The sequence below is a fragment of the Lytechinus variegatus genome, chromosome 13 (genome assembly GCF_018143015.1).
Source record: "Lytechinus variegatus isolate NC3 chromosome 13, Lvar_3.0, whole genome shotgun sequence".
Taxonomy (NCBI): Eukaryota; Metazoa; Echinodermata; class Echinoidea; order Temnopleuroida; family Toxopneustidae; genus Lytechinus; species Lytechinus variegatus.
The window spans coordinates 24,759,983-24,785,229 of NC_054752.1; the positions used below are offsets into that span (position 1 = coordinate 24,759,983).

The 25,247-nt window shown below is 34.1% G+C and overlaps 1 protein-coding gene across 1 annotated transcript; it reads right to left on the reverse strand.

The window, feature by feature from the left end:
• Positions 1–13,976: 13,976 nt before the first annotated feature.
• LOC121426797 lies at positions 13,977–24,547 on the reverse strand. The gene is made up of 9 exons (XM_041623194.1): positions 24,087–24,547; positions 23,101–23,212; positions 22,350–22,511; positions 20,920–21,096; positions 19,701–19,774; positions 19,034–19,231; positions 16,847–17,074; positions 16,077–16,220; positions 13,977–15,321 (listed from the first exon to the last, which is right to left on the reverse strand). Exons 1-9 carry the CDS (start codon positions 24,363–24,365, stop codon positions 15,196–15,198), a joined length of 1,500 nt encoding a protein of 499 aa, XP_041479128.1. The 5' UTR covers positions 24,366–24,547; the 3' UTR covers positions 13,977–15,195.
• Positions 24,548–25,247: the final 700 nt, after the last annotated feature.

Sequence of the window (25,247 nt, forward strand, 5' to 3'; positions counted from 1 at the left end):
TTGGGTTAGCAAAAACTGTCCGCATCCGAACTTTAATCCAAGTATGGTAACTTTGCAATTTATATTTATGGTAAACATAATGGGAACATCGATTATGATGGGCGACCGAGATCTCTTTACATGATGATTATCGTAATAATGAAGTTATTATCATCTCAAGTCTTTATGGAACACGGGCCTGCTGAAATTCGACCGAAGTTTCTAGCATTACTAAAGAAATTCAAAGCAAATATCGAAGTTCATAATTGACACACTGAACTGTCTTCTGTTTATTCTCTCGTACTCCCCTAAAGCAATTATTGTAAGAATTGAACCATACGACCTATCATAACGAAGTCGAATTAAAATCCAGCTTTCCTACTTTATTTATTACTTTTATTAGAAGGTATGAAAATAAGCCCATCCTATCCATTCTATTTCAATTTGATCAGAAAACCGCATTTGTTCACTAATTGGTTTCGATTCATAATCGCTGAAAAAGGGAGAAGTTATATTTTTATCAATTAATTTCTTGAAAACGGAATTGTTGAGAAAAATTGAAGATATTCTCTATTATACTATTTTGATCATTATTTTAAACTGTATGATTATTAAATAAGGAAAAATGATGCAATGATAATGATGATAATTATAATAATAATAGTGATAATAACAATGTTTCTTAAAAATCGTATTGCAGTCTAACCGTGTGCGCTTGACTATTAAAGTAAATGACGTGCTCATTTGTCATTTCATATTACTTGCATCGAAATTATTTCTTTAATTTGTTTTAATATCGATAGGAACGGGGTAGTGACACGTTTGCTCCTGCGACATTTGCTCAGAGTTTTAAAGAGTTTTTGGTTCAGAATAATGTAATGATAATTTAAGGATTTATTAAGTTTTGTAGGGTTAGATTTTGGGCAAGTCCAAGAATACGCACGAGTTACGTAAGGGACATTTCAGAGGCTTTAATGGCCTGAAAAATAGTGTTAATTGACTGTGATTAGATTGAATTCCCTCATGATGGTAGACATCTAGGAGAAGAATATTCATGGGAAAAATGGCGACATATGACCTTGACCTTTTAGAGAGAAAAGATGGGCCGTTACGTATGGGACGCAGAAAAAAGACAATTTAAAAAAACATTTTTTCAAGTTGAGAATTCTCTGAAAGTATTTCATTTGACAACTTGTAACTTAGTGTGATAGAAGTCACAATACTCTAGTATATCTAAGGCAAGTTTCTTGTCATAAGTCAAATCCCTCTAATCACAGACTCTAATTAAACAAATTAATGACATGTTACGTATGGGACAGTTACGTAAGGGACATTTTGTCCCCATAGAGAATGTTCACAATTTTCCCCATGATTAAAAAAAATGAAATAATTTGAAATATGGAAATAACAAAAGAGTTTCTGTCTTTTAAAATGTTCTATTGAGACATATTTGATATGACTGAAAAGGAAATTAGCCATTTCAACATTCTTTTTCTTGTTTTTCATGGTTTCATGAATTTCTTATGTATTTCTTTGTTTTTTTAATTTTTTTTCCATTTTCAAAATTTTTTCACTTCAATTGTTTTCATTAATCAGTATTCATAACAAGTCAGTCTTTAAAAACTAAAGAAAATGTAAATAATCACTTTTTAGAGCACTTTTGAAATTTGTTTTTCTCCATTCACTTTGTACACAATCTCCCCATTGACATTATGAGTAAATGTCCCATACGTAACATGTTGTCCCATACGTAACAATTTTTTAATTAACTTTCAACTAAAAAGTAAACTCTATTTTTGAAACTTTTTGGGGTATAAAATTTTCATACTTTATAAATTAGAACTTCCCAGAGATGCAACAATACAAGTATTGTATTATGAGAAATAACTTTAAAAAAATCGTCAAAACGTTACGCATGGGACATTCCATCCTTGGACAAGACCTAATTTGCATAATTAGATGACACAACTTTTTCCCTCAAAAGTAATAAGATGTTAGGGGGTCCAAGTCCCACCTATTACTAAATCTCACAAGTTTTGTTTTTATTTTCTATGAGTTTTTATAATTGTTCCATACGTAACGACCATTTTACCAATTATGCAAATTAGGTGCCCCAAATTAGCATAGATGAGCATGATCGGTTAAGGGTTCGCATTGAGGTGAAATTTTTTTTTTAAGGTACTTTTATCAAATTTGCTTTTAAAATAATCTTTCAGTTGATATCTCAGGTTTCTAAAAACTAAGTTTCATGAAGATTGATGATTCCGAAAGTACCGGAATAGTCCATTTTATTCATGGGGGTGCTTCTACCTCTCATCACGGACGGACATTTCTACTCAAATTAAATTCACTCTAGTTTTATTGTTTTTAAAGTTACTCTAATTTGGTTTGGATGTTCTTGCACTCTGAACATTTCTCTATTATCAGACATAATATAGTAGAAAAAAATATTGGGAAGTAATTTTTTTTGGTAGGTGTTAACATTTCCATTTTGAAATTTCCGTCCATGATGGAAAAAAAGATGAAAACTTTTTTTATTCTTTATCAGAGTAGAAATAAAAAATAAAAAGGTTTAGAGGTATCTCTCTAAACACTGTACATCATTTTATTTGAACATGGCTAAAATCCATACATTTTATCCATATCATAAACTCAGTCAAAAATGATCACGGACGGACATTAATTTGATCACGGACGGACAAAGTTAATTCACTTAAATTCATTTCACTCTAGTTTTATTGTATTGTTTTCAAAGTTACTCCAATTTTTTTTGATGGTCTTGCACTCTGAACATTAATCTATCATCAAACATAAATTAGTAGGAAAAAAATATGGGAAGTAAACTTTCCTTGTAGATGTTAACATTTCCGTCCGTGATGAAATTAATGTCCGTCCGTGATCATTTTTATTAGGATAATGTCTATGGATTCAGCTTTTTATTCTTTATCAGAATAGAAACAGAAATAAAAGTGTGTAGAAGTATTTCACTGGACACTGTTCATAATTTTATTTGAACATTATGTAGCTAAAATCCATACATTTTATGCATATAATAAATCAATGAAAAATGATCACGGACGGACATTAATTTCATCACGGACAGACGAGTGAAATACTTGTGGAAAGATTCATATATGCAAATGAGAAACTTTGCTGAGCAGATTATGAGTTTAATTTTAGCTTCTAATTGCAGTGAAAAATGGCTCTGAGAATTATTCAGAACTCAAATGGAATAAGCCTACAACTCTTCACAATTTTTTGTGATATCTTTGTTTGGCCGTTATTGGGGCTATATTGTTGTCAGGAAAATTGTTTAACATTATTGGAATGCAGATAGAGTTGAAAAGCTACATGTACATGTATATGCCAAAAAAGCGGGAAACAAAGTATGGCAAGAACAAGTCCAAAGCTGTAGATTTCATCAATTCAAGCTTGCAGAAAGTGATGGAGAAGAAGTAGAATGCAATGCATAATCTGATAAGCAGAAAAATCAATTTTTCCATGTACAAACTCAGGCCTGACAAACTTATGGATTCACAATGCTTCTAACAGAACATAGGTTTGTGAAAATTACATGAATACCTTTTTTCGAAGTCCATTTTGGAGCTAATTTTAAGCAAATCGCTTATCAGGTAAACTGTGAAAATGCATAAAGCTTGCACTGCAGTGTTGAGAAGTTAAGCTTTGGATTGGAATATCAATTTCAATTTTGGATTCGGTCAGGGCCTAAATACATGAGGGCTGTTGATGTTATGGGGTGTCTCCGCTTTGATGCAAAAGATGGATTTAAAGAGAGCCCCTGACAAGTGTTGATCCAACAAACAAGTATAAGGATCAGCGACCTGTTAATCTTTTAGATTTAGTTTTTGGACCTTAAAAAACATCTTTGCTCTTGGAAAATTAATGCCTAAAATCATCATGATCATAAAAATACTTGTATCAACATGATCAATAATCAACTAGCTGTTGATTTTGAACCTACTTGTATTCTACACTTTAAAAAGACAATAGGGGAAGGCGGGGTAAGTTGTGACACTTTTTGCATTTGCACGTTAGAATTGATATGACTAGTAATATTGTAGAAATAAGTACCTTACCTTTAAATTTGATTCTTGGGAAATATTTTTCACCTATATATAACTTTCTACCCCCACGCTGAATGTCATTGTGACCTTTGAAAAAAAAGGATGTCAAATTGCTCAACTTGCCCCATCTGTGGGGTAAGTTGTGCCATCGTCTGGGGTAAGTTGAGCCACAAAAACTATGTAAAAAATGTATGCGGGAAGAACCAGGATGTCAATTTTTCATTTAAAGTCTTTTCACTTGCTAATTCTCTATGAATACTAACATCTTCTGAAAGTAAAAGGACTGTCATGTGAATTTGCTCCTTTCTGCCTGCATATCAATGGCTTTTTACGTTTTTTATTTTTTTTAATTATACATCACCTATTCTTTACATTCCATTTTGACAAGAAATGTGTTAAGAGCAATCGTATGTCTAGATTATACTGTGCGTCTAGCAGAGAAATCAAGTTGCTACATCTTAAATCAAGTTGCAGCAACTTGATTGAAGTTGTAGCAACTTGATTGTGCAACTAATACTGTTTAATATTAATAAAATATGTACAAATCATCAAAACAATTGCATTTGTTTACCAAAAAAAGTACTAAGAACTTTTTACAGAGTACTTCCATTGTATTTTAATTGTGTCCGTCCGTGATGTCCGTCCGTGATGGAAAATATTTGCAATTCTCTCAGAAGTTTGATATTGGTTAAGAATTCAATATGCTGAACATAGAAGCTAACATACCCGAGTGTTAGGTGCATTAACAATAATTGGTCCATGTAAAGCTGTTTAGATAGAAACAATAAAAATGTACAAAAATTCTAAAAACCACATTTCTATCTTGTCCGTCCGTGATATGGCACATTTAGTGGATACCTGTGTTTGTAGGTAACCATGGCAACAAACTTTTTTAATCATTCAGCATACTATGTCCTACCCTTCACTATAGTATAAAACACAAAGGAACCTTGTTCATCTTATTCCTAATTTGTTACAAGCCTTCAAAACTTTCAAAATCTATCAAATGTCCGTCCGTGATGAACCGATCATGCTCAGATATGCATATTATCACATTTTTCTTGATGAAATTTTAAAATTCAACATTTGGGCTTTCTTACACCACCAAAGATAACTTCTTAAATTAAAGATGAAATTTTGCCTTCTAGCATGTCTAGGGTGACCTTTTCTTGGACTTGCCCTTTTACAATTGGCTTAGAGTGCAGATTTGCCATCGAAGCACGTTTCATAGGAGCAAATGTCAGGGAAACATTTCATCAATACAGATAATATAAATTCACTTAAAAGAAAAAAATCATTCCATAAAGTTATTCCATACCGATCTGCAGATACGGTAGCGCCCACACGATATGCACACCCCCGCACCTCTATATACAAACGCACACATCAGCACACTAAAAAAAGGTTAATTCTTATTTATTTCCCATACAAATTTGATAATTTATTGACGAATTTCAAGGTAAGAGATGGCACTATCAAAGGCAAAGAAGTATTATATAGAGGCCTACAGTACAATCATAAACTATTAAATGGATGAACTCATTACGTTTGAGTTGGTTCCCTATAAATTGTTTACATGTACCGTAGGTGTAACAATTGATGTAAAAAAGTAATTGCATGATAAAGAGTAAAATACCCTGTTTATTTTCTCCTGAAAAAAAAAATCAGTCCGAGAATGATGTGGAATGTGGGTGTAGAGTCCCGACTTCAGGGCTATGAGTTTGATCAGCTTGATGTAGTGTAGCAAAATTCAAATTTGTTGGTATTTTGGGGAATACACATACTCATCATATCTTAAAGCCCCGAAAATGTTATACAACTACTGGTATAGAAGGGACACTATAGCTCTAATTCAAGTTGATTCCTCTCGATGCACATCCACTGCTGCTATAAGGTTGCTATTAAAAGTCAAGTCCACCCCCCAAAAATGCTGACTTGAAAAAAAATGGAGAAAAATCAAACTAGCATATTGCTGAAAATTTCATCAAAATCGGAAATGAAACAACAAAGTTATGACATTTTAAAGTTTCGCTTATTTTTGACAAAACAGTGATATGCACAACTAGGTGACTCAGTCGATGATGTCCATCATTCACTATCTCTCATGTTTTTTATTGTTTGAATTATACAATATTTCATTTTTTATAGATTTGACAATAAGGACCAACTTGACTGAACCATATAGTATTAAACAATGCTAATTCCACATGTTCAGGGGGGAATTAATCGTTGTATCATTTGACAATGAGAAAATTAGAATATTTCATATCATAAAATGCAAAAGAAATAGTGAGTGGATGACGTCATAGACTCCTGAGTCCTCATTTGCATACCAGCCAGGATGTGCAAACTGTTTTGTGAAATTAAGCGAAACTTTAAGATGTCATAACTTTCTCATTTTATGTCCGACGTTTATGAAATTTTCAGTGTTGTGCTTGTTGGATTTTTCTCTTGTTATTCAAATCAACTTTTTGATGGGGTAGACTTGTCCTTTAAGTTTTCAAATATCTAACATATATTTTCAAATAATGTTTCCAAAGAATATTTATCAATTTCTAAGAAGAAGAAAAAACAGAGGCCGATCTTATTCCTGCAATGATCATCTTTCAGAACCATCAAGGCAAAAAAAAATATACATGTATATATATGAATATGTCATGTCTATATATTTAACAGGGCTCCCTTAAAAGCAGGCTAATTCAGGATTGAACGTGACAATCCTATCTTTTTAAAGAAAACGTTAATTCATCAAAAATAAATATTAGTATACATCATCTGAAAGTGGAAATTGAAATTGGGATGGTTATTAGGTGGTCAGGTATGGTAATTAAGGTTACCAACCGCCATCCCTTTGTTAACTCGCTAAAACAATATTGGGCAATGGAGGAATGGGATCTACATGTAGCTGGAGCTCTCTTTTGAGAAGAGGAGCTTAAAAAGATTGAAAACATTCTCCAGAAACATCTTTAAAAAGAAACAAATGTGAAGATCAATGTCAATCAACATAAAACAGTACCTAATAATACAACAAATACAGAACTGCATAAAATTTTATCACTTTTAAAAGTAACTACACATTATAACCATTCAGTACATGTTTTTTTTATAGTGTAGTGGAAGTTATCTTCACAGGTTTGAAATATCAACAAAATACACAATACTCTCACTGTACAAATAGAAAATCTGTTTCAGCACAAATGATCCTCAACAAATAAACCTTCGAAAAAAATTCTGACTTCAGGAAAAAAATTTATCTAATGCTTTTAAAAACAGCCCCGAGAGATCCAGTTTGTCAACTAAAAACACATTATCACCCGTATCAGACATCTGAGCTGGTCATTTACAAAACCGTATTGCCCTACATTTTCTCAATATCGGGAAGGGTAGGTATATTGTTTGTATTTTCCTCGGTCTCAATGCGCGTATTTACTTTGCATGCAGAGACGAAGCAAAATATACCTTTGTAATTTCCCTGGTCTCACATCCGGGCATTTGTGGATGCGTATAAAGAGATACGCTTCATAAGGATCCGCCCACCAACAATATACGTCATAATAAAGACAACGCTGAATCCGAGCGCTTGCAAGTACGTCATAATGGTTAAGTGCAGAGCCTAGACCGATATTAACATGACACAATAGAACTCTATTTTTAAAAGAAATATCCCCATTATCATGATTTTTGCTCTAGATATCTGATTTGGATGATAATAAAAATATTGACTGGCTCTTCTTTCGGGGAACATCAAATATATTGCCCTTAAAAGACCCATATTGCCCTCGTCTAAAGACTCGGGCCAATATGATTCTTTTGCTGGCAATATATTTGATGTTCCCCTCAAGGCCAGTCAATATTATATAATTATCGCATCACAACCAAGTAAACTGATAATTTACGTTAAAGAATGACATTGTGCACAACTGTTAACAAATCGTCCAAAATGTTATCATGGGGGGGGGGGGTGTTTCACAAAGATTTATAAAGTGTAAATTTAATTTATACGTCAATATTGACACGTACATATACATGATATCAAGTGCACAATAATATCGTACGCAATAGCGCACTTCCCCTTTAATGGTATTCACATGGTATGTTATATACTAAACAGAAGTAGAATTCACAGAGAGGTTTACCCTGAAAAAAAAAATCTGTAAAAATACCCCCCAAAATACAACATTATTGGTGAAAGTTTGAGGAAAATCCATCAAACATTGAGAAAGCTATTAGAATTATAAGTTTTTGATTTGTGACGTCATGTACGTGCAACTGCCCCATATTTGTTTTTCAGGAGCTGGTGTGATTTGTCTGAACATTGTTATACTCAAGGTAAAAAGAATTTTCGTTTTTTTGGAGAAAATGACAATTCATTGACTTTTTTTAAACACACAATATATGGGAAGCTGCTAGCATATGCATGACACCACAAATAAACAAGGCATAAGCGATTTTGTGTCTCACCCACTTGAAAATAACCAGAAATATTGTGATTTGCAAGAGCACGCAACAGAATTGTATCAAAACTTCATTGTGAAATGACTGGGAGGGAGTAACACTTGTCATAAGAGTCTTGCCCATAAACTTTAATGTTGACCTCAAAATGAACTTTGACCATATACCATTTGACCTCCAAACACAATAACATGCAGGTCTCCTAAGTACACCTACAACCCAAGTTTGGTCGAAAAGTGACTTACGGTTGCAGAGATATGTGTCATAAGAGAGTCTTGCATGACATAAACTTTAACATTCACCTGAAAATAACCTTTGACCTTAATACCCTGTGACTTCCGATTGCAGCATGACATGCAGGTCTCCTAACTACATCAACAATCCAAGTTTGGGTGAAAAGTGACTTGCGGTTGTGGAGTTAGGCGTCATAAGAGAGTCTTGCATGTAACCTGAAAATGACCTTTGACCTTACCATGTGACCTCTGATTGCAGCATAACATGCAGGTACCCCTAGTCCATCTACCATCCAAGATTGGTGGAAAAAAAAACATACGGTTGCGGAGTTAGGTGTCTTACAAGAGTATTGCATGTAAACTGTAACGTTGACCTGAAATTGACCTTTGACCTTACCATGTGATTTCCGATTGCAGCATAACATGCAGGTACCCCTAGTCCATCTACCACCCAAGTTTGGTTGAAAAGTGACTTACGGTTGCGGAGTTATGTGTCATAAGGTTTGTGACGGATGGACGACATTTAAATCCCTAAGTCTCGCCTTCACCTCCAGTGGGCGAGACAAAAAATAAAATAGTAGTAATTATTTGTGAAAGTCTTTCATGGGTTTTCCTAAAACCTTCACCATTTTTTTTGCACATTTTTCTGCAATTTTTACAATCAACTTTTCATCAGGGTGAACTTCCACTTAACTGAAGTGCATCTGTGCGTCATAATCTCTTTATGAATCACCTCCCTGGCATAATGACACTTTCGTATAGTACAGAAAGTTAAGATCTATACATGTAACTAAGCTTCCCATATATATCATCTCTTTGCACAAATTACATTTCCTCAAAAAATAACACATACTGTACACTAGGTTAATTACTAGTCTGCTGGGCAAACCCTTCACTCGAAATAAGGGTCTGAATGTGCAGCCTACTCATGCCTTGTGTACTGAAGGCTCTCTTGCTCAGCAAGTTTTCTATGTGCTAGTCTTTGCGTGGAGGCACACTTGTTGATCAAAGTTCCAATGAGGGTCTGTGCCTGCAGACTAGTTAATTACAGTAAAGATTAAGAAATACTTTGATACTCATATATGCTTCTTTTACTTTTCATTTCTACCTACACAATGTCAAACAATATGTTTTCCAGAGCAAACAGAAAAAAAAGTTTCTTTGTATTTTGAATCCAAAAACGATCATCCTTGTCACACCTTCACATGCTGATAGAACGAAACATAATGTATTTGTTATAAAAGTGAAATAGAATGCACGCTGACTTTTTTATTGCTGAAATTTACAGAGGAGGTAATACTTATCATAAAATCCAGTTCAATCACTATAAGAAAAATATGTCTATTCAAAATAAGCTGCATGACATCATGTGAAAGACACCTTTTTACAATGGCTTATAAAGTGCATAAAATCAGTCACAATGAAGACATTATAACCCGGCCTACTTCCTCCTCACCAAGAGTTATTTGTTATCATTGTTACTTGGGCAGTTACAAGCTACTGAAACAACTGATTTTCATTGGTCGAGGGTGAATTTTTCAAGAATATGTTAAACAGGGTTCATGAAACAGGGCTCTTGGACAATTTAACAATAATTCTGACATGATCCTTTTAAACATTTGTTAATAATGTCCTTGATGAAAGAAATGAATTATACAAGTGTATGAAGATTATCAACAACAAAACGGTTCCAAACAATGACAAACCTGGGCGGAATACTTGGATTTGATTGGCAGAGAACAATGGTTACCATGGCAATTGTCTTTCATTGCAACTTGTCATCAATTACGATAGGTCCAGAGTTCAGAGAAATTTATTTACTCAGTATCACCAAAGGGGAAGTTCATCTGACCATAAGTTGGCTTTGATAAAAGAAGCCAACTTGGAGGGGAAAAAATGGTGTTAGATTTTCATAAAAAACAACGAAAGAGAGAGATTTATGCATTTTTAAAATAATCAATTTTTCATCAAGCGAGCAGCTACCCCATGTCAAGTACATGTAAATATGAATTAATTTTAGTTCATGATGATTGATTATAGAAGTGTGCATGAAATGATTCTTTTGTCAAGATAATGCAAGGTACTGTAACAAAAACATTTTCAATTTCTGAGAAAATTACATTTTATGGTCATACGACAAAAAAAGGAAGCTGCTTGCTACATACATGTATGTCACTAAATATTGCTTATTCTTGTCTAAATATTTGGTAAACCTCTATACAGGTAAATATATTTTTTTTTCAAAACAAACTTACTCTAATATCTAAATCAGATTTACAGTACTTGTGTGTTTTCTAGGTCCTTTGGTTTCTTTCTTACATGCATTCAATCAATCAGGTAAAACAAAATCACCACATCACCATTGTATGACATGAAATAATCAGTCCAGTCAGTCCATAAAACCTACTTTCAAATCCTATTAAACTCAGTTTTTCTACAGAAAATACTCAGATAGAAAGTGGTAAAAGTTCATAAAATTGATATGTCTTAATTTCAAGCAGTTTATAATTTGTCAGTATTACTTTGATAGAATCTTGGAGATCTTTGTCAAGCACTGGGGCATCTTACAACGGTTACACTTCGTAACTCTGAAGGTTCTTTATTCCGAAGGTTCGTAATTCCGAAACACGTAAATTTCCTATACATGTACCTCAATGTTCGTTAATCCGACAACGTAAAAGGGTTCGTTAATCCGAACATTTGTGGTGTTATTCTGAAGGTTCGATAATCTGAAAACGAAATAAGGTTCGTTAATCATTTCGTTTTCGGACTTACGAACCTTCAGAATTACGAACCTTCGGAAATACGAACCTTCCAAATAACGAACTTTCGGAATATCCGAACCTTCGGAATTACGAATGTGTGCGCTTACAACAAGCTTTCGCAAATATTGGTCCTTCCTCTATACTTCTGAGGTATCAACAAGTTTGTTTCTTGCATAGTTTCTGGTAGTCTAAATAATTTAGGTGTCTTCTTATATTTCATTACAGGTAAATTATCCCAAGGAAACTATACTCTCTCATTAAAAAATTATATAGCTTGAAATATTTATAAAGGGTAAATACTGTTAATCATGATATGAAACAAACTATCTCGGAGGAATTCGATATTTCAGTTCTTCCGATATAAAAGCCTGTTTAAAGCTTCGGTATTATGGTGAACAATATTTCTTAACCTCAAGTATTACCTAAATAGATACTTCAATCTTAGAAAAGTCTAAATCTTTTTGGGCAGCTAATTCTTTGTGATAATTTGAATTTGAACTTAAAAAAAATCAATACCTAGTGCCCTCTCCTGATACCGATTCAATCTTTTCTTTTAATGGGATACTAATTTTTCAAATTCAGAGATGGTCTTTCAAAGAAATGAAGATTATATTATTTCCCAGGAAAGCTACTACATGTACTCTCTCATTGCAAAATTATATCGTTGAAGTAATTAAATAGGGTAAATACTGGTAGTTACGATATGAAACAAACTATCTATGAGGAATTCTATATTTCATTTGTTCTGATATCAAAGCCTGTTTAAGGCTCCGGTATTAAGGATGAACAATATTTCTTAACCTCAAGAATCACCTAATAGTTCAATCTTAAAGTGTTGCGGGTGCTGAATCTTTTTTGACAGTTTATTCTGTGATAATTTGAATTTTTGACGTAAAAAAAAATCAATAGCCCTCTCTTGGTATTGATTCAATATTTTCTATTACAGGAATACGAATTCTTAAATTGAGTGTGATCTTTATCAGAAACGAAGATCATACATGTATCTTAGAATTTTCAGCCCATTCAATCCCTGAGAAGTGGTTTTAATTGAAAAAGAAAGTGAATATCTCTATTTTTATCTGACACACATTAATACTAATATTCTTTTAAAATGCTTAAAAATAAATCCACAATTTTTCTTTTATCTCATTGCATGTATCAATACAGTTCTAGAACATGCTGGCTTGTGAAATGGAACAGTGATATACCCTAGGGAATTACCCAAAACTTTAAAGAGGCTATTCAAAGACAGTGAATATATAATTATTAAAGGCACAAGAAATTAATATCTGTGTACTTATAAATGCACACATGTATACATGCATATCATAATACAATAAATATGTAAGGTACACTGTACATAGAGTTGGAATGCATGATATTGTGTTTTTGAAAGACTCATTATTTGTTTAAGATCTTTCTCTCTCATTTTCCTAATGTCATTCTTGTTTTATCTCTCCTTTTCAAGAAGGTGAAATTTTCAGAGATGCTATGGCCCATATTCTGAAGTCAGGTTTAACTTAAACTCAAGTTTAAAGTTGTGGTTTAAGTATGGATAGCCAATTGTTACATAAATCACTAACAATAGAGATACCATATTTCAGCTCATTTGGCTCTCAAATCATTCATAATTGTCTAGGAAGTATAAAAAGATGATTTTCTTCGCCATTGATGAATCAGGAAAGAGCACAGCAAACATAAGGAACAGACAATTGAATAAAAATTTTGACACTTTTGGCTTCCCATAACTTAGCACAGAGTTAGACCATGGTCTAAGTTAAACCTGACTTCAGAATACGGGCCTATGTATTTACCCTGAAAAAAGTATCAACATTAAAATGAAATTGAGCAGTTTGATCAGATCATTTACCTGAAATTGTTAAACATACATCTTTATACATTAGCTGGTGACAGAACTTTTACGGTGTCGGCTTCAAAATCCTGGAATGATCTGCCACTAATAATTAGACAGTCTCCATCATTAGCAATCTTCAAAAAGTCTTTAAAAACTCATCTCTTTCACACTTTGTAATTTTTGTATAATACATCTTACCAATTCATTGTAAGCGCTTTGGGCCTAATGGGAAAAGCGCAGTACAAATAATAAGTAATAATAATAATAATGTACTGTATATGTATGCATACATAAATATCAGCCATAATAATCAACCTACTAAAATAGAAACTCCGCAAGATCATAAATCAGTGTGCTATATAAAATATAAAACTTAGGAGTATGACCACAATGTTGGATACATGTGAAGAAAAGGATATTTTGATAAATCAGAATTATAAATTAACATGTACATGTGTATGAAATGATTGAATAAGTATATTACAAGTACATGTATACCACAAATTTGCAAAATTTCACTCAATATCACTTTTAGTATTTCCACAAGGCTGACTTTAACAGATATAATATATATATATATATATATATTTTTATTTTTTTTGGGGGGGGAGGGGGACTGAAATTATTTATTCAACATATACAAATTACTTTGACACAACAATTACAATCATACAACAACACAGCTTGGACTGGAAAATAGCAACTAATGACAATATCGGGCAATAAAAATGGAGAAACTTCGCTTTCACAAAATACAATAAACTTGTCATATCAAGCACCTACTCTAACATTTCACATATTTATACAAACTAAATAAAGATATCTTAGGAATTCTTTAATATGTACTTGATAAATTCATAAATTCACAATAACTCCTTGATAACATGCCAATTATCAATTGATATTTAAGAATACATGTACACTTTACCACCTCTGATCGGTTGTTTTTGGTAGACCATATGTGGCCCAGGCTAGGGCCTCAGGATCTTGGCTGTCGACCACACCATTACGGCAAAAATCAGCAAACATGATAGATGATGGTACCAATGGCCAAAACGCTAAATTGCACATTAATTTTTCAAGAAGATTGTGTGCTTTATCCACAATGATCATACTATAAATATACGCAAAAGTTCTTTATAAGTAATAATAATGAAAATATTAATCATTTATTCCAGAATTTTGAATTTCTGCTCTAAATTTAGAAATAAAAGTATCATAATCTAGATACTCTTTGTGGCCTTCTTAATCGCAATCTGATTTGAAAAAAAATACAATATGATATCAACATTACTTCCCTGTGCATTTCAAAGGCTTTATGGATTTCTATGAATAAAATTCATTATTAGTATTAGAATTAAATCTTATGACTATAAACACTTCTGCAATCATACATGTACACAAAATGAATATATGATATAACCAGCAACTACAGAAACCTTGACTTAGAAGAGGTAACATGTTTTGAATAATCTGGTCTAAAAAATCAATTCGACCTCAGGGAATCTTTGGAGCAGAGGGTCGACTTGAAATGATGATTTTTATTAACTTGTCTGAAGCTCTGAATGTCTCAATATTTTGAACTGTATGCTCTTCATTCAATATCGTCCCAGAATCAACCATACTATTATTCATCAAGATTGATCCAAATTTAATTTATTGTTGTTTTCGCTTCTTACAAAACAAAAAAATATTCAGTATAAATCTAATTCCAGTTGACTTTACCTGAAATGTCGATAGTTATTTTTGGCATGATACTGTAAACTCATTCATAGAAAAATATTGTGCATAGAAGTGTTTTCCAATAGGCGTTGAAAAGCCATTCTCTATTGGGAGTTGATACCCCAGTTGTACTTCATATAACTGACCTTGTAGTCCTTGTGACCTATGACCTGCAGCAGTGATTTCTTCTTCTCACTCTCTCCCATGTGCTTGGATATAAATACAGCAACCTGTCAAAGGCACAGAATATTTTAGAAAAGGATGGACATCAGTGGCAGATACAGGATTCAAAAATAGAAGGGGTGCAAAGAACAAATCTGAAAACAAGACTGGCGCAGATAGATGTATGTTTAATGGGTGATTCCCAATATATAGAGGGGCTCCTCTTGCGCCCCTTGACTGCCAGTGGACCTATATTTACCTATAGATGTATGTTTGATGGGTGATTCCTAATATATAGAGGGGCTCCTCTTGCGCCCCTTGACTGCCAGTGGACCTATATTCACCTATAGATGTATGTTTGATGGGTGATTCCCAATATATAGAGGGGCTCCTCTTGCGCCCCTTGACTGCCAGTGGACCTACATTTACCTATAGATGTATGTTTGATGGGTGATTCAGACTTTGAAGATCAGGGCCCTGTCTTACAAAGAGTTACGATTGATCCAATCAATCATAACTCTATGGAAATCCATCAGTGTCATAATTTTTCTACAGGAATTTGGCAAAATGTCCTTTGTTAACAAAGGGGAAAAATCTAAATTGTCAAGAAAATAATGAATTTATGAATATACATTTTATCTAGAAAACATTTTGAACAAACATGCATTTATAAGATGCTGACGTTGCTGGCTTTCCATATTTATGATTGATCAATCAACTTTAACTCTTTGTAAGACAGGTCCCAGCCCAATAATCAATAGCTAAGTTTGATGCTTCAGGGACCTGGGGAAGTAAACCTTTACGATAAGGAAATAATTCTTACGTCTTTATCGTTCCTGCCAAAGTCCTCTCTGTACCACTTGAAGATCTGGCTGCACTTAACCTCCTTTTTGTCCACAATGACCTGGCACCCATCAGACCCTTCCAGGAAAGCTTCTGCTGCTAACTGTAACTCGTTCATAACATCCTAGGAAGTATAAACCAGATTAAGGCATGAAAGAGGTGATGATGATGATGGTGATAATAATAGTCATTAGTCTGTGAATAGCACTTATAATTTTATCATCTAATGTTTCTGTGCTTCCAAAGGGACCTTGGATATTTCTTAGGCCTGGCAAGCCTTTTACAGTGCACAATTTCCATTCTGCTGTGGAATGTGAACTTTAACAATCACATTGCTAGGGCTGTGAACCAACTCTTTCATCATCAGCAACACCATCAAAATCATCAGCATCACCACATCATCATCATCATCAGTAACATCATCAGCGTCATCATCATCGTCATCATCATCAGCAGCAACATCATCATCATCACCATCATCATCATCAACATTATCATCAACATCATCATATTCATACATATATTTATTTCAAAAACAAAAATACAAATACGGCAGCCAATGGCTGAAATATACATGTTTACAAAAGGTTAATAAAAACAAAAATCATCATCACCATCACCATCATTATCGTCATCTTCGTCGTCCTCATCATCATCATCATTTTTGTAATAGGAGTATTAGTATCATTAAGAAAAATATGGAAATTCTTCAAAACACCATATCAATTGCTTAGAATTTACAATGCTTACTTTGCCTGAGTACGTCTTGATTGGTGGACAGCTCTTAGCTCCACAGACCAACGCAAAGTGGATGAGCGGTTCCGGCTGGTCTAGCGCCACCTGGAGGCGAGGATCGCTCTTTGAGAAGGGTCTGGAGAGGGAGCCTAGTGGCTTCCTGTTCGCCCTCAGGATTCCATTCTCAATGTCGTTGAGAGAATATAGTTGACCACCAATAATGTAGCTCACATAGTTGAAGAACTAAAAGGGAGACATATAATAGTAGGCATCAACCTATGATGTTGAAAGAATACAGTTGGCTACCAATAATGTAGCTTTACTTGAAGAACTAAAAGGGAGAGAGATATGAAAGTAGACATCAACCTATGATGTTGAGAAAATACAAATGGCTTCCAATAATGTAGCTCACATACATGTAGTTGAATAACTAAAAAGCAGAGCTGCCAACCTGAGCAAAAACATTTCAGTATTTTCAAAGCTGAAAATCAGTATTTTGGCAAGGATCAGTATTTTCAAAGAAATACCATAGGACAACACATAAAACTGAAACTTGAGAAATCAGTATTTTGCATGAAACCATCAGTATTCTTCTAATTTTTCAGTACTAAATACTGAAAATCCGTACTACTTGGCAGCTCTGAAAAAGGGAGAGACATGTAGTAGGCATCAACCTATGTCGTTGAGAGAATACAGTTGGCTAATAATGTAGCTTACATAGTTGAAGAACTAAAAAGGGAGAGAGATATGATAGTAGGCATCAACCTATGTTGAGAGAATACAGCTGGCTTCCAATAATGTAGCTCACACAGTTGAATAACTTAAAAGAAGTGATATATTTAGTAGATATTATCTATAAAAGAGAAATTGTTTAGATCATACAGTCAACCATGAATAGTGATTTCATGTGCAAAGTGCAAACCCTTTACAAATTCTGTTACAAGGAGGTAAGCAAAAAAGAAAGAAATTCATATTTAAAGTAATAAAGTACAAAGGAAATTAATTTTAAATTCATAATTTTCTTAAAAGATTGCTAAGGCAGCTGCAAGGAATTTCTAAACCCATATTTAAGTTATATATAAAATATTTAGTCCATTATCTATTGATTTAAAGCAGAATTCTGATTGTCAGCATTTATTAGCATTATCATTGAAATCACATAAAAAATATAAAAAATAAACACTACCGGTTGACAGCTAAAGATCAGGAGGGGGGATGGGAGTCTCCGCTCTATGATCTATCAAAATAGCCCAGCCTAGTTAGGGTTCAGGGTGAAGCATGGACAGTTACAAGAATTTTCATTAAAAAATTACTTTAAAATCTATGAAACATATTGGCGACTGGCTGGAGTGCTCTACAGGGAGTGGAGGATATGCACAAATTGTGTGCAGGAATGGCTGATTGAATCCAATGACCCGGGTAATGATGAATCAAAGCTCCAAGATACCTACAACGTATGATTTACGCCCATTGCAAATAACCAGATTATCACTTGCAGTCTTCCATAGCACCCTATGAGTTGTTTTCAGACCTGTGTATCAATATGAATCAACTTTACAGGTCAAATCCACCCCAGAAAAATGTTGATTTGAACGAACAGAGAAAAATTGAACAGGCATAATGCTAAAAATTTCATCAAATCAGATGTAAAATAAGAAAGTTATTACACTTTAAAATTTCGCTTCTTTTTCACAAAATAGTTATATGAACAAGTCAGTGACATGCAAATGAGAGAGTCAATAATGTCCTTGACTCTCTATTTCTTTTGTTTTTTAATGTTTGAATTATACAATATTTAATTTTTTTTTTTAATGTGACAATAAAGACCAACTTGATTGAACCATAAAATGTTAAGACAATTGTATATCTACATATTCAGACAGGAACAAAACTTTCTTTCACATGAAAATGAGGGGAAAATCAGAATATTTCATATTGGATATAATAAAATACAAAAGAAATAGAGAGTAGATGACGCCATCACTTCCCTCATTTGCATACAGACCAGGATGTGCAGATAAATTTTGTGAAATTAAGCAAAATTTTAAAATGTCATAACTTTCTTATTTTACATCCAATTTTGATGAAATTTTCAGTCTTATGCTTGTTTGATTTTCTCCTTTTATACAAAACAACTCTTTGTTGGGGTGGACGTGTCCTTTAATTTCCATTGTAGGAACATTATGATCTTTGACCTCTAACCTTGTATCTCTGCCACAGATTCTTTGGGGGTCCAGAGGAGACATAGCCGTGAATGACAAGGGCGTTGTAAATGTTAATAAAGAAAGCAATCTTCTCCTCCCGAGAAGCGGACTTCACATCCACTCTGTAGAGCTGCGCAGTCATCCGGGTGTAAGTCTGGAATTGTGAACTCGCTGCAATACCCTTGTAATTCACTCTCTAGGGAGAGAGAAAGAGAGAGTGAAAGAGCGAGAGCAGAGTGGACAAATTTGCCATATTGTTGCTATTTGATGTTCTATCCTACATGTTTATGTATATGAGGAATTCTAAATGGACAAAATTCATGTTTTACTCGCCTTTTTTCAATAAAGCTAAAAAAAAGTGATAAAAAGAAATGAAAAATGGCTATGTAACAAATACAATAGCAAGTTGCCCACACTAGGAAGAAGGGAAGAATGGCGAGAAAGAGAGAGGAAGACAACAGAGGAGAAGAGGGATAGAAAGAGAGATAGGGAATGAACAGGTTTCTTAGAATTATATCACGTGTCAAGAGAGATCAGAAATCGGAGCATGAAAAAGGGGTCAACCTACTACTGGCATGTGCATACATCGCAATATACAAGTGCCCACTCGCGGGGTTTAGTGGATAGCACATAATGAACTACACCGTAAAGTTATGCTGTCTTACCTTACCATCTGAAGAAAGATATTCATTGTACAGAGAGAGAATAAGCTTCCTCATGTCTTCCCCAAGATCTGAAGCTAAAACAGGAAAAAAAAACAAAATTCAATCATATCATAATTTCCAAAAATTCTTTTCTTAAGCATTGGATTGTTTCAAACAAGTTTTAAATAAGCCATGTTTATCAAATCAATATAGTCAGGACACCCGCATTGATACTGCACAGCTGTCTTGAGCCTTTCAACTATTTGAGGTCATTTAAGTTACAAACTTTTTGCTCGTCAATTTTCAATGCACTATTAAATGGGCAGCAAATTTTCTCTAAAACCTGTACCTTTTTCTGGTTTTAGAAAAAGGTACAGGTCTCAGAACAGGGTTTTCTGATTACACAAATCTGTGATACTCAGAAAGGCTCTAAACCAAACCCCAGAATCATAACATTTTGGCATTTATCAACTAAAAAAACAAGTTTCCCTAAGTTCATTGAAAAGGTGAATTAAGGTCTGACTCTTGAACACTAATGTAGGCTAAGAAAGAATACACCGAATCCCCATTGATTTTCTCAATTTTTCTTTATGATCAACATTCCAGTGGTGGAATCAATTCAATTCAATTAAAAAATGGTCTTTATTGATAATCAAACATGTTAACAATCATACATGAAAAAACAGTAAAAGCTGGAAAGATCATGCTTACAAGTTGGTTTTGGCACATTATTAAATTCATAGTAAAATGCATTAAAAACGGTTATACATTTAAAAGTTAATACATTTTAAATAAGGCATAAAAGACAATAACATGATGAATGAGTGAATGTAATATGATAATGGCAGACTTGAAGGAGAGGAGACTGACACTTATTTAAATGACAAAAATAACTTTATAATGGGGTGAGGATGACCATTTGCATTGCCTTTCTTAGTCTACACACTCATCTTTTGTTGAGTATGTCTACCAAAAAAGGCAATGGACTGTTTTTAAATCTTGTTGTTCTTATCGGAAACTGTTGATAGTTGTTTGTACGACGAAGAGATATGTTTGTATGTTTTTTTTGAGGTAGCCATGTCTTACAAAATGGATGAGTTGAAAGTGATTTTGCAAATTTTTTACTTAGTGTCAGTCTTCTCTCCCCAAGTGTTTCTTCTCTCATCAAAGATTGTTTTTGGGGGCGAATGCAGCAGGATACAAGTCTATTATTGATACCTCAATTTCAACAGTCACTCACCAGGTCTAGCTTCACATTCACTTGACAATCCTGAATTGAGAGCAGTATTCTCATCATGTTCTAGCAATCTTAGAAGGCTATCATTGTCTTCAAACCGTCCGTCATGAAATCCTTTCACAGTACTCGCAAAACCTCGATCGATCAGATCCTGCCCGCTTACAATCCCAGTGGATCGGTCTATAAAGTGAATAGAATGAATCAATTAACAGAAAGAATGCAATTGTTTAAATGAGCTTGGTTCAATCAAACATTCTATAACAAGGAAAGGCAAAAAAAATGTCATGTAAACTGTTACCCGGCAGAGCTTTCTTGGCTATCAAATCTAAAGTTTGGAGGGGGGGGCGGGCAATCAACCCCGCCAACCCTCCCTCTCGATCACGTCTGCAAATCACGGAAACGCCTCCCAAAATTTGATCAATTGTAGTGTACAATGTAATCTACAATTCTGCAATTATATAATTCTTCTGAAATAATAAGATTTGATATCACATTAATCAAATTACTCTTTTTTAAAACAAAAAGCTCCTAGAATGGTAATCACTTGTCTAAACATATTTTGTTGCATTCATTTCCTTTTCAGTCTCGCCCAAGTTCATTGCCCTCAAAGTCACAACAGACCAGTGCCAGCCACACAGAAATGTTGTGACTTTATAATCAATTTGCCCATTTACATGTATACATTGCGTCCCACAAAAAAGGAAACCAGCTTTCAATGGAAAATTTCACAATTATTGAATACATGTTTTTACTATAAATTTGAAATTTATGGTAAGCATGGAATCTCATCTTTAATATGAGACCAACATCTTTCACGCATGGCTGATTACAAACAATAAATATTGAAGCATGTCAGAAGTGATTTGCGCAGAAACTCACATCTGAATCTAAATTGCTCTCATTTCAGGGATCAGTGAGAATTTCAGGGATCAGTGAGAAAAACTTAATACAAAAGAAATGCTAATTAGTCAATTGTCAAATAAGGACTGTCGTCGTATTACGAACCAATCTTGGTCAACTTTTCTACGCAACCTGATTTTGACATTAAATTTTCAAACTCGTTTTGCTCATTAATGCGTGAAGTGTTTGTCTTATATTAGGTATCAACATATAGAGGAATAATTGAATTGTATGATGATGAAATTAAAAGTCATAATTCAGTTTCCTTAATCCTTTGAATAGAAGACATGAGAATCCCAGTTTCCTTTTTTCTGGGATGCACTGTATATTTGTGAAACACCCCCCTGGGGGAGTGTTTCATCAACATTTTCATCTGACAAGTTGTCAGATCTGACATCTTTCTCTGATGTTGATTGGCGAAGAGGTACTGTTACTATGGCAACTGTCGGATAAAATGGGACATGTCGGATAAAACGTCCAACAAGTCTTTTCATGAAACGCTCCCCTGGTCTGCAAAACCCGTCAGACCTTACCCTCAAATGATTTTGCCTTTACTATCCAGTCGACAAACTCTCTAGCCTGGAATGTGTTCTTGTAGGTTGAAAGGCCTTTCCGATGATCTTTGATGATCCCACTGGTCTTAAGCTCTCGTATCAAGACGGCATACTCGTCTAGCTCACAGGTGAATTCCAGATCTGCCAAAAAATAAGAACAAGAAATAACAAAATGAAATCACACATTGCTCTCTTTAATTATCATTTAACTGAATCATGTCTAAGAATTTTAGTAATTTTCATCAATTATGAAGCAAGGGAGAGGGAGGGGGTACATAACTTAATGCACAATTTACTGTCCAGGGAATAAGGCAGTTGGTTTCTGTAAAATTGTACTTGATTTTTACTTTCAATTACTTTAGTATTATGTTTTGAATGGAAATGGAATAAAGAACTGAAAAAAAAATGTTTCTGCATGCCCAATATTTACAAATTCAGTATGGGAATTACTGTCCACAGCCACAGATTCTCTCAACAAACATGTGATTCATGTTTTTGATAGAAATGAAATGGTTTAGGAGTGGTTTAAGAAAAAAAGAAGAAGAAATAAACCAGAATTTTTACTAGCTTTAGATCTATATTTCATTTGTGAATTTCATACCAGATCTTAGAGCAAATCTTTAGCACAACACTTTTAAAATAAATAATCTATAACTTATTCAAGTCTTCTATGCTACAGAATAAGAAAATGTTCCATTCTCATTTCTCAGTCATAGATACTTCATCTTACCACTTTTTTCTTGCTTCATTTCATTAGCATCAGGAATGTTTGGGGCATCAGGAGGAGCCTCATTGTTCCGCACTTCATCAATCAATTGATTGAAATTATCCTTATCAGCAATCTAATTAAATGGAGAACAAAAAAATTATTTAGTTATAAGAATACATTTATGCAGGTACTAAAGATCAGTAAAAAGCTGTTTTTCATCAATCCTGCAATAAAAAAATATTAAAGCTACAACAATGAACACCAATAGAAATGAAATCACACTGAACAGATATTTTTACATACAGCCAATTGCATGAAAATAATAAAATGTTTAAGTATTTTTAAAGCCATGTATGTTATGCATGTATTAAGTAAATTTTATGGGAAGAAAAATTCCATATTAGGAAGTGATACACCATGTCATAAACGAATAAAGCAGGACTTCATATTATTCTAATTCAAATAGGGTCTAAATGCACTACTCACATTCATATCATGGGGAACACAATCTGTCCATCTTCAACTTTCAAGCTCAATCTACACTGACACATTCATTGAAAGTTGATGTTAACGTCTATAACTTAATAGGTTCTAGTAAAAATGTAAAATTGCAGACTCTGTCATCATGATTATCAAACAGGTCGACTTAATGTTAGTCTTTAGTCTTAGATTATCTTTAAAGACTTTTTATCTTAAAATCTAAAATAGTTACATTTTTTTATTGTACGTACGAGTATAATTTTAGCCGTTAAATTTAGCGAAAAGGTATCTAAACTTCTGTTTCATGCTTTCTGCCTTAAGTTCTAGTATTAATATTCATACTTTATTTTTTATAATGCCATTGCTCTAGAGGTAGAAACAAGGAAAATGGGCGTGGTCGCGATGCTGTATTCAGTTGCAATTGCAACTGGATTAGGTTTTTTTCTAAAACAACACATAAAGCGCAGTAGACGGGACTGAAGTAAAAAGGTAAATAATATTTTGACAGGGAATGATGGTCTACTTACCAAGGCTTGTAAATCATCAAAGCCACCAACATGCCTTGCGTTAAAGAAGATTTGTGGAACTGTACTCCTACCAGTCCTTTCCCGGACTTCTTTCCGTACTTTTTCACCATAAGAATCGAGGTTAACGTCCAAATAAGGCAATTCAAGATCTTGCAAAGTCTGTTTAGCTCGCATGCAGAACGGGCATCCAACGATAGAATATATCAAAATTTGGCCTTTAAATTCGGAATTACTCATGATTAGTACTGTCGGTTTGAAGTGCAACTCAGTGTCTAGCATTAAAATTGATCTGACGTTTCTTTAAGTCTCCCGATTAGCAGTTAAGCTCGTCCCTACCTATGCCCTTGCAATTGTGGGATGGAGTAGCTGAATGTACGCCGGTATTCCTCGCTATACTAGCGCTGGGCCACTCCGGCCGCCACGGCCGCGCCGTACATCGTTCGGGTGTACGTGCCACGGGACGGATAGCAACCTTGTGCAATTGATTCTTGTTCTTGGTTGTGGTGACAGTGCAGTGGTGGTGATGGTGGTATATAGTGGCAGTTAGGGGGGGGGGGGACTGGTTGGTAATGCAAGCTTGTGCCAACCTCTTTTTTCCATACAAAATCATATTTCTTCAAATTTAGCCTAGAGGGGCGGGGTTTGGGCCTATAGGATGATGATGGTGATGATGTTGATGCTGATAATGAACGGGGTTATAATGATGACGATGATGAATAGTGCGCCTTCGATCTGCTCTGGCTTTGGATGATAGGAATAAGGATCCACCATGGTGATGATGATGCAGATGCAACACATGATGATGATGTTGATGATGATGCTGCTGATAAAAATCATGTGGTTGTGGTGGCGGTAATTGACTATTGCCCCTTGCATTGTGCATAAAAGGGCTATTTTGTTATAAGGGATTTTGCCAATAATCATGATTTGATCGAAGGTTGTAAAAAAATTGAACAATTAAGAAGGGCACAAATATTCAAGATAAGGCCAATGTTCTTTTGTATTATTTTTCCGTAGTTTTATAATGCAACATACAAGGGATTTTCATATCGTCCTATTTCCCGATCTCAATTACCGTTCGTATTTCTGATAAATAGGACCTATTTAGTCTCAAGCCCATGATGGTCTTTAAAGGGGTATACTCTAGACTGGAAACCAATC